The 13,685-nt window shown below is 46.1% G+C and overlaps 1 protein-coding gene across 3 annotated transcripts in view; it reads left to right on the forward strand.

Moving 5' to 3' along the window:
• PLEKHM3 (pleckstrin homology domain containing M3) overlaps nucleotides 1–12,159 on the forward strand; it is a 223,389-nt gene extending 211,230 nt beyond the window's left edge. For all 3 annotated transcript variants that reach the window (XR_015143057.1, XM_086343271.1, XM_086343275.1), the window contains one exon: nucleotides 5,955–12,159. Coding sequence is in view for 2 of the 3 variants with exons in the window: in XM_086343271.1 (XP_086199397.1) it covers nucleotides 5,955–6,132 (178 nt within the window). In the remaining variant the exon portion in view is untranslated. The remainder of the gene's footprint in view (nucleotides 1–5,954) is intronic.
• The last annotated feature ends 1,526 nt before the right edge of the window (nucleotides 12,160–13,685 follow it).

Genomic DNA, 13,685 nt, shown 5'->3' on the forward strand with positions numbered 1-13,685 from the left:
AGGAAGGAACACCACAGAGAAATACCTTGGAAGTTCTTGGCCAAAGAGGGGATAAATGTGGTGCAGGGTCAGTCACCAAAATGGCCTTTGGGGAGAATGGAAAAATCAAAGTGAGCTGATAGAAAGTTGAGGGTTGCTAGTCAATGCATGGACTTCCCTGATAGCTCAGCTGGTAAAGAATCTGCCTGCAACACAGGAGACCCCAGTTCAATTCCTGGGTTGGGAAGTTCCCCTGGAAAAGGGATAGGCTACCCACTCCAGTATTCTTGCCTAGAGAATCACCATGGACAGAGGAGCTTGGTGGGCCACAGTCCAGGGGGTTGCAAAGAGTTGGACACGACTGTGAGTGACGGAGCACAGCACAGCACAGTCAATACACAGAATTGTGCCATGGGTATGGACTTCTTAAATGATGGCCTAAACCAATTTTAGAAACCATAGGATGGTTAATGCTAAGTGAGTTTCAGCTATTTTAATCAAGTGATTATTAAAATATATATTTGTGAAAATGATGTGAATAAACACACTACACTGGACCTTATTGGTTAATTTGATTGTGAAGTGAAAGTGAAGTCACTCAGCCGTGTCCCCATGGACTGTAGCCTACCAGGCTCCATGAGATTCTCCAGGCAGGAGTCCTGGAGTGGGTTGCCACTGTAAGCCCATAGGAAATTCTTGCACATTCTACCTGGAGAGGGTGCTGTTTATGTACTCCCTGGGTACCCTCTCTATGATACCTTATCCAGACAGGTTGAGTCAATGGTTCTCAACCCAGAAGGTTTCCTCCCACTGCCTGCCCTCCACCCCACCCCAGGGACATTTGGCAGTGCCTGGAGGCATTGACGGGAAGAGCAGGGTTTGCCACTAGCATCCGGTGGGCAGAGTCCAGAGATAACACTAAACATACTGTAGTGCTCAGAAGGTGGTGGTGGTGTCTCTGCTCAGTCGTGTCCAGCTCTTTGCGACCCTGTGGACTGTAGCCCACCAAGCTCCTCTGTCCGTGGGATTTCCCAGGCAAAAATACTGGAGTGGATTGCCATTTGCTCCTCCAGGGGATCTTTCAACCCAGGGTTCGAATCCATGTCTCTTGCGTCTCCTAAATTGGCAGACAGATTCTTTACCACTAGCGCCACCTGGGAAGCCCACAGTGCTCGGAATAACAACAAGAACCGTAAGTCCCAAGCATCACTAGCACCAAGGTGAGATCCCTGGATTAGGTGAAGCAGTGAATGCTTTCAAGAAAAAATAGGAAAATCTATTGCATGGCCCTGGTTATAGCAAGTATATGTCTATGCAGTCACATCCTCCATGACACGACACTGCAAAGGGAGGCTACACAGTCTTTGTTCTCCAGGGGCCACAGCAGAATCCAGAACACTGCTGACTGCTGGACTGGATGACTCAGAAATGAAGGTGCTGGCTTTCATTTGATGTATCACTGAGGAATGCCAAAGGGACGCTGCTCTTTCATTATCTGTAGCAATTTTCTGCCCAGACAAATACATTGGTAGCTATGCCTTATATAAAAGACATGTTCCTTAAAAGTTATGTTTAACTGTATTTTGTATTTTTAATACAGTTAAGAAATTCAGTAAAAACTAAGGGGTCAGTGAATCTTTTTAGTGTGAAAGGTTCTTTTTAGTAAAGTCCTATTCTCAGAGAATACCTATAATTAATACCTATATATTGCATTTTTAATGTAAATAAACATTACATTTAATGTAAGTAAACACTGCATACTACATTTTTACTACAGAGCTCATAACTCTTATGTGAGAGTCTCTCTTCTTCCTTCTCCTGCCCTTGTTCCTTTTCTGTAAAGGGAGGATCGGGGCGGGGGGTGGGGAGGGGGAATTTAACAGTACAATCTCTGAATTTGGGAACGTCATTGATAAGTCTATCCACTTATACAGGTCAAAAGATGCCTGCTGGGTTACAGATTGTTAAAAAAAAAATAGGACTTGGTTCTATTTTGAAATCATTCATTTTTTTTATCTTACACTTTTTTTATTTTCCAGTTAGTGACCTTTGGCTAGAAAGAGCAGGTGTCCCTCCATCACCCCATGGGTGTTTGTTGCACCAGAAGTATCTGATAAGACTCAACCTCTCCACTCACAGTGGGGTGGGAGAGGGGTATCAGCAGAGACAGGGAGTGGTACTGAAGGAAACCAGCAGTTGTCTCCTTATCAGTCATTCCCTAGGGTAACATCCCTAGGTGTGTAAGTCACTGACTAACTCAGCAGGATCGAGGAGGCAGGAAGGAGGAAATTTATTAAAGTTATCATTCATCTCCCTTCAGTAGTAGGAGGTTACAGAGGTGTGACCCACTGAGGACAAGGCCATCGGGGAGGAGCCGGCCAGACAAGAGAGGCCCAAGGACACCTGCATTTGCCCTTCATTCCCCACCTGCACTCTTCCTGGGAAGGAGGGAGGGGTTGAGGCCAGAGAGATGATAATGATGACCTCACCATGGCAGCCTGGCAGCTCCAGGCAAGAAGGCAGGTGCCAGTGTCACCATGGGAGCTGGTGTACCCCCTTGCTTGCTCCTCGAACCACTTGCCATTTGACCGGCCCTTCCACATACATCCACCCGTTTTCGTCTGAGAACCCCACTGACTAGGAAGGAAGTCATTGTGAGTACCAAGAATATAAATTCCATGCCCAAGGTCACTCAAAGAAAGATTAGAGATTTGGACCCAAGGATTCTAACTTGAAGCCCCACATGTCCTTCCGTGATCACGCACTGCTCTCACTTAGATAAGCAGCCCTCGGGTACAAGCCTTGGCTGGGCTGCCAGGAGTCCTGGGTTCTAGTCTCTGCTCTGGCTTTCACTCGCTGTGTCCTCGTGAGACAACTACTACCCCTCTTAGAACCTCAGGTTTCCTCTCTCTGAAATGACGGGGTTGATCAGAGTGCCCTCAGGTCACCACGGTGGCATAGGTGAAATCAGGCTGAAATGAAGACTTGCAGGAAGGCAGCAAGTAGCTGCTGACACTGGAAGAAGCCGCCTCAGCTGTGTTATTAAGTGTTAACCAGGTGCCAGGAACTGTGCAAACGCTGCATCTGTGATCTCATTTGAGCCACACAGCACCAGACGAGGTACATGTTAATGGAAACCCAACTTAGCAGATAAGGAAATTGAAGCTCAGGGAAGTGAAGTAACTTCCTCAAGGTCACTGTCTTAGTCAGCTTTGGCTGTTATAGAGAATACCACAGACTGGATTTATTTCTTACAGTGCTGGCAGCTGGAAGTCCCAGGTCAGGGTTCAGCAGGGCTTGGTTTCTGGCCAGAGCTCTCTTCCTGGTTTGCAGACGGCTGCCTTCCTGCCTCAGTCCTTGCATAGCCTCTCCTCCGAGTACAGACAGGGGAGGAGAAGGGGCTCTCTGTTGTCCTTCTTGTTGTTGTTCAGTCACCCAGTCATGTCTGACTCTTTGTGACCCCATGGCCTGCAGCATGCCAGTCCTCCCTGTCCCTCACCATCTCCCGGAGTTGCCCAAGTTCACGTTTATCACATCGGTGATGCCATCTAGCCATCTCATCCTCTGACAGCCTCTTCTCCTCTGCCCTCAATCTTTCCCAGCATCAGGGACTTTTCCAGTGAGTCATCTGTTCGCATCAGATGACCAAAATACTGGAGCTTCAGCTTCAGCATCAGTCCTTCCAGTGAGTATTTAGGGTTGATTTCCATTAAGATTGACTGGTTTGATCTCCTTGCTATCCAGGGGATTTTCAGGAGTCTTCTGCAGCACAACAGTTCAAAGGCATCAATTCTTTGGCCTTCTGCCTTCTTTACAGTCTAGCTCTCACAACTGTATGTGACCACTGGGAAGACCATAGCCTTGACTATATGGACCTTTTTTGGCAGAGTGATGTCTCTGCTTTTCAGCACACTGTCTAGGTTTGTCATCACTTTCCTGCCAAGAAGCAGTTCATGGCTGAAGTCACCATCCACAGTGATTTTAGAACCCAAAGAAAGGAAATCTGTCACTACTTCCACCATTTCCCCCTCTATTTGCCATGAAGTAATGAGGCCGGATGCCATGATCTTAGTTTTTTTAATATTTAGTCTTAAGTTGGCTCTTTCACTCTCACCGTTCACCCTCATCAAGAGGCTCTTTTAGTTCCTCTTTTGTTCTCTTCTTATGAAGACACAAATCATATCAGATCAGGACGTATCTTTATGATTCCAGTGAACCTAAATTACTTCCTGAGGACCCCATCTCCAAATACAGATACATTGGAGGTTGAGGCATCAGCATAGGAATTTGGGGGGCACACAGTTCCATCCATGGCAGTCCTATAGGCTGAATGTGATCTGAAGATAGATTGGCATTAGGCCATCTTACCCTGCCTGCACTACTAACCACTGCTATGCAGTGTTTAGACCAGATAGCTGAGCTGGAGGTAGAGACCACTGGGTACAGTGAAGCTTCTGTCTTTTAATCTGCAGATACAGATAGATACAGATTTATCAGATTTAAGATAGATACAGATACAGATTTAAGCTGGTAGATACAGCCCCTCCCCACACACTAGTGCCTCTCCCGCTAAGTCCCTGCCTTCTCTCCTGGGTACCAGAGTGGGTGGGAAGATCCTCCTTTGACCAAACTTTCTGAATCCTGAGCCAATAGCAGGCCAGGGAGTGGTGCTCCAAAGACCATCTCACACCCAGGTCTGAAACTCAAAGAAAAGTAGGAGGCATAAGGCTGAGCCCTGAGGACTAGCTCCTTCACAGCCATCATTGAACCTGCATGGACACTGCCGGTGGAGCAAAATCACACAGGCCCAGTTCCCTGGGCTCCTGGGATGAGGTCCTAGGTTGTCACTCACGTGAGGAAGGATGAGAACTTAATCCTCACTGGCAAGCCACCCAATGGAGCAGCTATAGTTGTGCTAGTCAGTTGAAAGTGAGAAACCTGTTACTCAGTCATGTCTGACTCTTTGCAACCTCATGGACTGTAGCCTGCCAGGCTCCTCTGTCCATGGAATTCTCCAGGCAAGAATACTGGAGTGGGTAGCCATGCGCTCCTCCAGGGGATCTTCCTGACCCAGGGATTGAACCCAGGTCTCCTGCATTGCAGGCATCTTTACCATCTAAGCCACTAGGGAAGCTTGTCAGTTACTCATTATTAAAGGCTTTGCAGTAAAAACAAGCCATTTAGACTCCTACAGGCTTCCACCAAGCCAAACAACATCATCCACCTGGAATGTCTCCTCTATAAATTACAGCATTTGTGTGTTTTTTGTTTTTCTTAAAAAACAAGATCTCTCCCCCACTCTCTCATGCTTTACTGTTCCCACGTGTGTTATGAAGCTAGCTATAGAAAGGTTTGAGGGAGTTTCTAATTAAAAAAACAAAACTCAAAAGAGCAACAGACCACAGTCTATCATTCAGAAATTGAAAGTATGCCATTTTGACACTTTGCAAAGTGTCAAATAAAGGTAGGGAGTGACAGGGAACTGCTTGGCTCTTGTTAGCGGAAGTGAGGAGCCACATTTTCACAGCTGTGACACGGGGGCTGTCACTGGTGTTGGGAGTGTTTTCAGTTGGCAGGGCACTCCACTCTTATTTTCTGTCACTTCACCCTAGAGTCACTACCCCCACTTCTTTCTCAGTCCAGCTAACACATGGAGCTTCTAGAGCTCTGTCGATTGTAACCATGATCACAAAATCGCTAACTGACTGCAGACTCCCCTTCACCCAGAAAACATAAGCCTGTCCCTAGGTAGTTCTAATCAGAAAAAAAAGAAAAAAAAAAAACCCACATGTTTTTCAAATGAAATTCAACTTTGAGTCTTTTGGAAAAGGAAAGAATCCACTTCTATGAGTCACGTCTCTTTGAGGGGTCAGGAATAAAAGGCTGTGACCTGAGCTGTGCAGAGGTCTGGACTTCCAGCCTCCTGCTCTGCTCACTTCAACCTTACTCATCATCTCCGTGGTTGGCTCTTGCAGGTGTGAAAGCTGTGGAGCTGTTTTCCACGCTGAATGCAAAGAGAAGTCTGTCCCTTGCCCGCGATGTGTCCGCCGAGAGCTGCAGATGAAGCAGAAGTCTTTCTGGCGGAGGTTGAACATGGATGAGAGCCTGGAGGAGGCTTGCAACATGTTTGAGCTGTCCTACCAGAACACCTGACTCAGCAGGAGTCCAAGGCCGGGCGGTGACCTCTCAACCATCCATCAGCCCCAGTGGCTTCCAAACTAGACAGTTAGACCCCTCTGGGGGAAGTTAATGTCTCATCCTCAGCTAGATATATATATTTATAAATGTACATGCACACATACCTATATGTCCTGTACGTATGTTCAGTATAAGTCATTGTCTTAAAGGTTCATGGAGCTTTGTGGCTCAAGAGGTTACCAATAGCGGGATTACACTTAGCCATGAATTTCAGCTGCTTTGCCCCCAAGCCAAACATGGTTTACACGCAAGGCTGTATAGTTCAGACATTGTGGGCTCTCAGGAGCTATTTATTACACAAGACATAGGAGAAAGCATTTTCTCCAGAAGAGTGCTTTGAGTTATTTTTGTGTTATTTATTTTTAGCCTTCACAGAGGATGAGGTAACTGAGGCAAGCACCCATCATCAAGTTTCATAAGAAAAGCTTCAAAACACAGCAATGACTCCTGGATCCTTCCAGGAGCCCATGTCCCGGCTCCCACCTCCGTGTCTTCACAAAGGCTGGGATCCCCTAAGCTGAGTTAAACAGCTTGGAAATCAGGAGTGCAGGCTCCCTCTGACAGAAAGCGTGTGTCCTTAATTTATTAGAGGAGCTAAATTGTTCTGAAGTTAATCTCAGAAAGCATTTTTTCCTGACAAGAGACCTCAGTAACCTACATGTTGTCCATCTGTTTGCTGGTATGAATCCCAACACCCGCCCAGAGACGTGACCGTATTTGCCAGGCTGGAAACATGGCTCTGAAGAGCAGTTTTCCAGGAGTTCCAGGGGTGACAGGATGATTTTTTTTTTTTTTTTTAAATGGTGCTGGCTGGAGGAAATTGCTTAGGATTGTTAAATACATCAGTGTGTAGACCAGGAGGTCGGGTGTAGAGTCCACACATTCCAAGACAGGATCTGCAGTTTTCTTTTCACAGAATCCTGTGTGGGGAGTTCCCACCTATTCATTACACTTTATTTATTTTTATTGTTCTTCATTGCCCTTTCACTCCTACCTTTCATTTGTCAATGTCACCACATCTGCTTTCATACTTTAATTGTTTTGAAAAATCAGAGCACCTTGGAACTTCACAGTACCAACTTTAGACTATGAAGAAAATACCAAACTGACAAATATAATTAAGGAATTAAATCTAATATTATTTAAATATATATATATACACGCACATGCATCATTGCCACCTTGAAGTGAGATGCAAAGTGCTAAGCTAATAAGGAATGAGAATGAGAGTGAGTTGCTCAGGCACTTGGCAGGGGGGTATTCTCCCTCTGCAGCACCCTCTTAGCACAGTGGCCACGGTGACCAAAATGGCAGATAGCTTGGCACCAGAAAGCATGGCTCCCATTCCTTCCACCTTAACTCTTTCTAGAATCAAAAAATAAGCTTATATTTAAGCAATTCTCAGTAGGTTATATGAGAAGATTCTTACCGTTCCTCTAAGCAGATGCCTTCAAAGCCTCCATGGTTTAGTAGCTACACTCCTAGCAGGACCTAGAGAACCAGTGTTCACACAGCCCATGGGACATTTAACCCCACTGCTCCTTTTCCCACACCTGGCTCCCTCCAATCCCAGCTCATGATGCTTCTGTTCATTTGGAGATGTGACATTTCAGACTCACTTCTGTGCAGACTGTTGGGTATGAGCATTTCACCTCTCAACCCACACCCATTCCTTTGGCCCCAGACCACACATTTCAACGTTAATAGCTCAGCACCACTCATGCATTTATCTTCTGATTATACAGTAGCTGTAGCCAAGGCATGAAAACTTATTAAAAGGCCGGGGCCCCATTCATGAGACGCCTTACGGTACCTTTTACTTTTAGAAAAACAAGTTGACTCCCTCTCCCCGCCCCACCCCACTCTATAGAAACTGTTACACACAAAAGAAAAAGGGTGGAAAATCTCAAACAAGCGCTTGGCAAACAGGCAAACAAATTTGATCATCTCCCCTTTCCTCTTCCCCTTCGTGAAATACAGTATTTATATATTCCAGCCTCAGAGAAGATAGCAAAACGTGATCTTTCACAAGAGAATTACAGACCCGCTTATTATAAAACAGATGTGCTCCGATGGCAAAGTGCCTTCTCCCTCCGCCCCCAGCTCCCTGTCACTGTAGCTTACTTCTGCCTTCGCCGTAATTAATGTATCTGTGACTCCAACTGTCAGCAAGGCCATCCCTAGCACACTGCAATTGGAGACCCAGAGTACAGGGCCATCTCCTCCCTTCTAGCACTTTGGCTGCATGTACAGAATTTCCTGTCCTGTCTCACAGGCCCCAGGGTCAGACCCACTGAGAGTCGGCTTGATACTCTGGGTCTGTGCTCCCAAGGCCTTGGCTTTTACCAGGGTTGTTTCAAGGCCCAGCAGAATAGTGGCAATCCCTGTGAACCTCTAAGGAGAACTTCCCACCCACATTGTTGCTTATTTTCGAAAGGGAAAAAAAATGATAAATGTGCTATCACCATCAGCTACCAGAGCTGGAAGCATACCCCAGCAGCCCATTTCCCTCCTCTTTGTGGAGCCCCGACAGCCTGGCCGGTGCCAGCCGCAGGCCTACATGACACACTCAGCCACCAACCCCCAAACATGAACGGACAGGGCAGAGCTGGCTTAGCAGTTGGGTCTGCCACGAAAATTCAAATTTGCTGTTTTCAACCCAGGATACCTTAGCGCACACCTGAACGCCCTTACTGTTTTCGACCCTAACAAATTACTTGGTGCACTGTAGGTAATTGTTCCACTACTTAGAAACTGTCGAAACGAAAGCAAATCTGTGGATTACCACCTCCTTAAGACCTAAGCTAATACCTGCTTTCCCTCATGGTCCATTTTTCATCCCATATTAAATATCTTGTACATAAAGCCCAGGAGAAAATGGCCCATTAATCTCCTAGGGCTGGCAGCCAACTTCAGGGAACCTCTTTTCTCTTGAAAGGCCCCTTCCCTGGTGTATCACTTGAGGAAATCCCTCCTCACCGTGCCAGAAACTCGATTGTGGGACAGTCCAAGCCTGGTGAAATGCTGGCATCTCACCCTGCAGTAAAAAAGCCGGTTCCTAAAATAGACCTCAGTTTGCACCGCAGCAGGAAGGCCGCAAAGTACTTAAAAAGCAGTCAACTGGGATGGGAGTCATGTTCTTTCCAGGGTGGCTCTTTCTCCAAGTTGAAAGCTCTGTATGTGAAAGCCACATAAAACTCCCATCTTCCCCCTTTGCCTCATTGCCTTTTCAGGGGACGGTATTATGGTCGTCTTCATGATCATTGTGCTTAAGAGTAATCTCTCTAGGAGCTTTAATATTTGATGAGCTGAGAAGGCAATCGCTTTTGGATTCTTCCAGACTAGGCCTCCACCAAGAAGGGAATATCGCTAGGACTTGGGATTTGTGGTTTCCAGCCAACCCAGTGGTGTCCTTCAGACCCCTGCTGAGGGACTGTGCCTGGCTTCCTTCTGGCTGCACGGAGGCCACCATTGCTAAGCTACAGCGAGTCCCCTTGCATGGGGTCCAGCGTTTGTTTTTGTCTGTTTTTGTCTGTGCATCTGTACACACTGCACACCGACACTGGATAGTTTCTTCCCATGCCTTCTCGAAAAGGCATGACTTCCAAACCTGTGGCTTTGTCTCTACCCATGAGCCAGAAAGGGCCACACGTAAATCGTTGCATCAGGGTAGGACTTGGGTGAAGCCGAACTGAGCATTTTCTGCAAACAGAGGCATGATCTGAGGAAGCCAAGATACACTCGGCTCCTAATTTAGGGTTAAGCCAACGCTGCTGTTGCTGTGTGGGGGCAGTGTTCCTCACCTCCACTGACAGGCTGCTCTTGACTGAAGTAACTAGACTGTGAAGTAAATCTTCAGCTCCTGATTCTAATACTGCCTGGAGTCAACACAAGGCGATTTTCTTTTTTATTTTTTTTACTTCCCCCAGTAAAGAGAGGTAAGTGCAGTTCCCCCCGCCCCCTTATTTGCTTGAGGTTCCTGTCTTACTACTTTTCTTCCTCTAAGACAATGTGAGAAAAGTAGAGAGTTGGGGCAAAACGAAGCGAACGTGCCCTCGTTGGCCTGAACTGAGTTGTTGGAACCACTCTCTGTTTTCCCTTCCCTGGTCCTTGCCAACACCTGGGCATTAAAAACAGCTCCGAGTGTTGTGTCCTCTGCACTGTTCTTCCAATCCTCAGTCTAGTAGAACTCACTGCCCTACTTCACTACTTGAACCCAGTGACAGGTGAACAAGCCCTGCTCAGCTCATCTAAACCGACAAATGGGATTTCTATCATGGGAAACAGTGTTTCAACAGTGAAGTACCAGTACCCCAAGCCATTGTCAAAAGTCACTGACAAAAGTCAAAAGAAAAGTGTGGAACACCGTCTCAAGCACACCCACAGTCGTCAGGGCTTTTATTTTAAATGGGCTCCAAGGGATCATGCAATAGAGCCCTTTCCTCCTGCAGTGGCCTCCAAGGTAATGGAAGGCACTGTTAACCCCGAGTGAAGAGACAGCTGCTGTTTTGTTTGGATTTTCCCTGTAGAGAGAGACGCCCTCTTGTTAGGAAGGTCTGCAGTGAAGCCAGTTGTTACCCAGGTAGAAGATTCAGGCGCTTATGGCAACTCTTAGCACAATAAGATACCCTCCTAGGCCGCTGAGCTGCAGACCAGCCTCTCTTCCCTTCCCTTGACCTTCCTTGCCGCAGTTCTGAGCCCAGGTTCAGGCCTGGTAAACTGGCTGGTGGACCTCTGGGGCTCGTGGCTCCTCACACTGACCATCGTATTCATGTCTTTTTCCCCGTAGGAGTGCCTTACAGTACTGCCTCGTGCTTCTAGTCTAGACTAGCAGACCCACTTGAAGCCTGCAGGGTCCTTTGCCTCAATATGGATCACCTTGCTTCTTCCCTGCTGGCTGCTCTCGACACAGGCACGCTCGGAGCCCACATATTCCATGCACATGCCAGACCTTCCACCTTCATTTAACCTGGTGCCTTAACCTCATGAGTACAAGGGTTCCTGTTGGAAGCACATTGTCAGAGCAGACTAGTGGAAACACTCCTTGGCGCCATTGACACTTACCCAGGAAACACAAAAAACACAACCACATAATGTTTTGACTCTGTTTTATGCTGTTTCTCAAATTACTCCTTTTGCTTGCTTGCTTGCTTTCCATGAACCAAACTCAGGGGAATGTCATGATGTCAAGGCCAATGGGTAGAGAAATTATACTGGTTATTTAGATTCCAATCTGTAAAGTCAGTGAACTTAGCCTTTTTCAGGTGAAAAAAATTACCCAAACACAAGGATTTTCTTTTCCTTTACTGTATAAAGGGTTTCTTTTATTTTGCCACCTGTCTTCCAAGTGGGAAGTGAGAGGCCTCTTGGATGATTGTAGTGAAGGCATTTCTACGTGGTGAGGGCAGTCCAACAAGCTATTACATTAGGCTTTCACCACCAGAGGCTTAGGTTCTGATTTGGTCACCTCTCAGGATCCTATTGTGAGTAGCCTATCCTAGAACATTCAAGGGGGGAAAAAAATCTATCTTTAGAGAACAGTAAAAAGAGAGGAAATGTGTAGGTTGTAAATGAAGAGTATCGAACGTGGGGTGCGGAAGTCTTTGCACAACTTGTTCTTAACGCTCCTGGGTCAGATAGATGTCATTTTCCCTTATTTCTGTTCATGCTGTACAGAACTGTCTAAAACTTGGGGCTTGGGCTATTACTCTGTCACTCTGTGTTGAGCTATTTGTAATATCTACTGTAACTTATATATGTATTGTTTCTGTTTTCTGGATTTTATTGCCTTTTGTTTGGGCATAAGTTATCCATAGTTTTGTTTACATCATTTTTTAAAATATCAATAACTGTAATAATAAAAAAAAGAAACTGTGTTGTGGACAAGACCCCTAGTTTTTACAGTCATCTGTCATATAATTTAAGTGCACCAGTTCCTGATGTATAAAGTTATCTCTCTCTCAATAAACAATGCAGAAAGTACTTTCTCCTCTCATAACAACTCCATTCAAATGCTGTTTTTGCGGGGGTGGTGAAAGCCCAAGATGAGTGCTGGATGTTAATTCAAAGTCAAGATTTAAACTTTATTGAAAGTGAGCTACTGGGACCTTGAAATAGTTCTTAAGATTTTTACTTTTTTTTTTTTTAACTGTAGTTGGTTTACAATGTCAGTTTCAGGTATACAGCAAAATGATTCAGATATATAGATATATAAAATAGCTCTTAATATTAATCTTACAGACTTCATTTTTTCCTGATTTCTTCAACCTCAATATTCTCATCAGCCCTTCCTATGCTTATGAAAAATATAATTAAACTTTGAAAAAATTACAAATGTGGTGCTCTAGGCCTCATTGGCCGAAACAGACCATGATTTCTTTCTCATCTGAGACAAACCCACCCCAGCTCCCACACGGAGCATCTATCCCAGCTTTTCCCCAAGCTTTCATCACCACTGCACTCTCCAAATTAGAGAAGCAAGTGCCAGATGGTAGGCAAGGCCACTGGTCATTCCCGAAGACCATGAAGACCATACTTTGAGAGCAAAGAGTGAAAGTAGAGAGGACTTATCTCTGTGAGGACAGCAGCCCTCTGGGAGCCGAGAGGTGATGGAAAATATCTACATGACCTTCCCCAGGGCTGGCCCTCATGGCCACAAAAAAGACCACAGGCACAACTGTCCACTCGGAACCTTTCAAAAGCCCCATTGAAATTCACCTACTCAAAGACATTGAAGAGACCAGAAAAGGTGCTTCTGGTTAAACATTTACCGCAGGTGGACTCTGAGCCTCACTCTCTAGGACACACCTAAACAAGTTCATGCCCAGCTCCCCCTCCTCCACCCCCAGGAAAGCCACTGGAGCTCATGCCCATTCCGTCCAAGGAACAACTGGACCTCATCTTCACGAGCAACCTGCCACAATCCACAATAAAAAGAAACAAGTTAATGTTTCACTGAACCAAACTAGACAGTGCAGCCAGAGCCCCGATTCCTGTGATTTACAGGACGGGTTAGCCTTCCCCCAGTGGCAGCAAACCTGAGTGACTGGATAACTGCAGGAAGTTTTCGCATTATCACAAGTCATTTCCAAAGGGTGGAAAGAGACACCATTCTGTTCCTCTCTCCCCACCCTCAGGAGATGTGATTGGAATCTCCCTGAATCGTTTCTAGTCCTGTCCTTTGATGAAACCACTAGATGATGACTTTAATCAGCGGTTCCCACAGGAGTAACACAAAAATACTCAGGATCCCGTTGCAGACAACTGAGTCCGAATCTTTCTGGATGGGGCCTGAGTATTTGTATTTTTTTTTAAGTTCCCTGGGTGAGCCCTGTGCGTCCTAAAAGTTAAAACCCACTAGACTGAATGAACAGAGAAGGCAGTGGCACCCCACTCCAGTACTCTTGCCTGGAAAATCCCATGGATGGAGGAGCCTGGTAGGCTGCAGTCCATGGGATCGCTAAGAGTCGGACACAACTGAGGGACTTCACTTTCACTTTTCACTTTCA

The sequence above is a fragment of the Bos grunniens genome, chromosome 2 (genome assembly GCF_055505025.1).
Source record: "Bos grunniens cultivar Pamir isolate PY7600 chromosome 2, Bosgru_T2T1.0, whole genome shotgun sequence".
Lineage (NCBI taxonomy): Eukaryota > Metazoa > Chordata > Mammalia > Artiodactyla > Bovidae > Bos > Bos grunniens.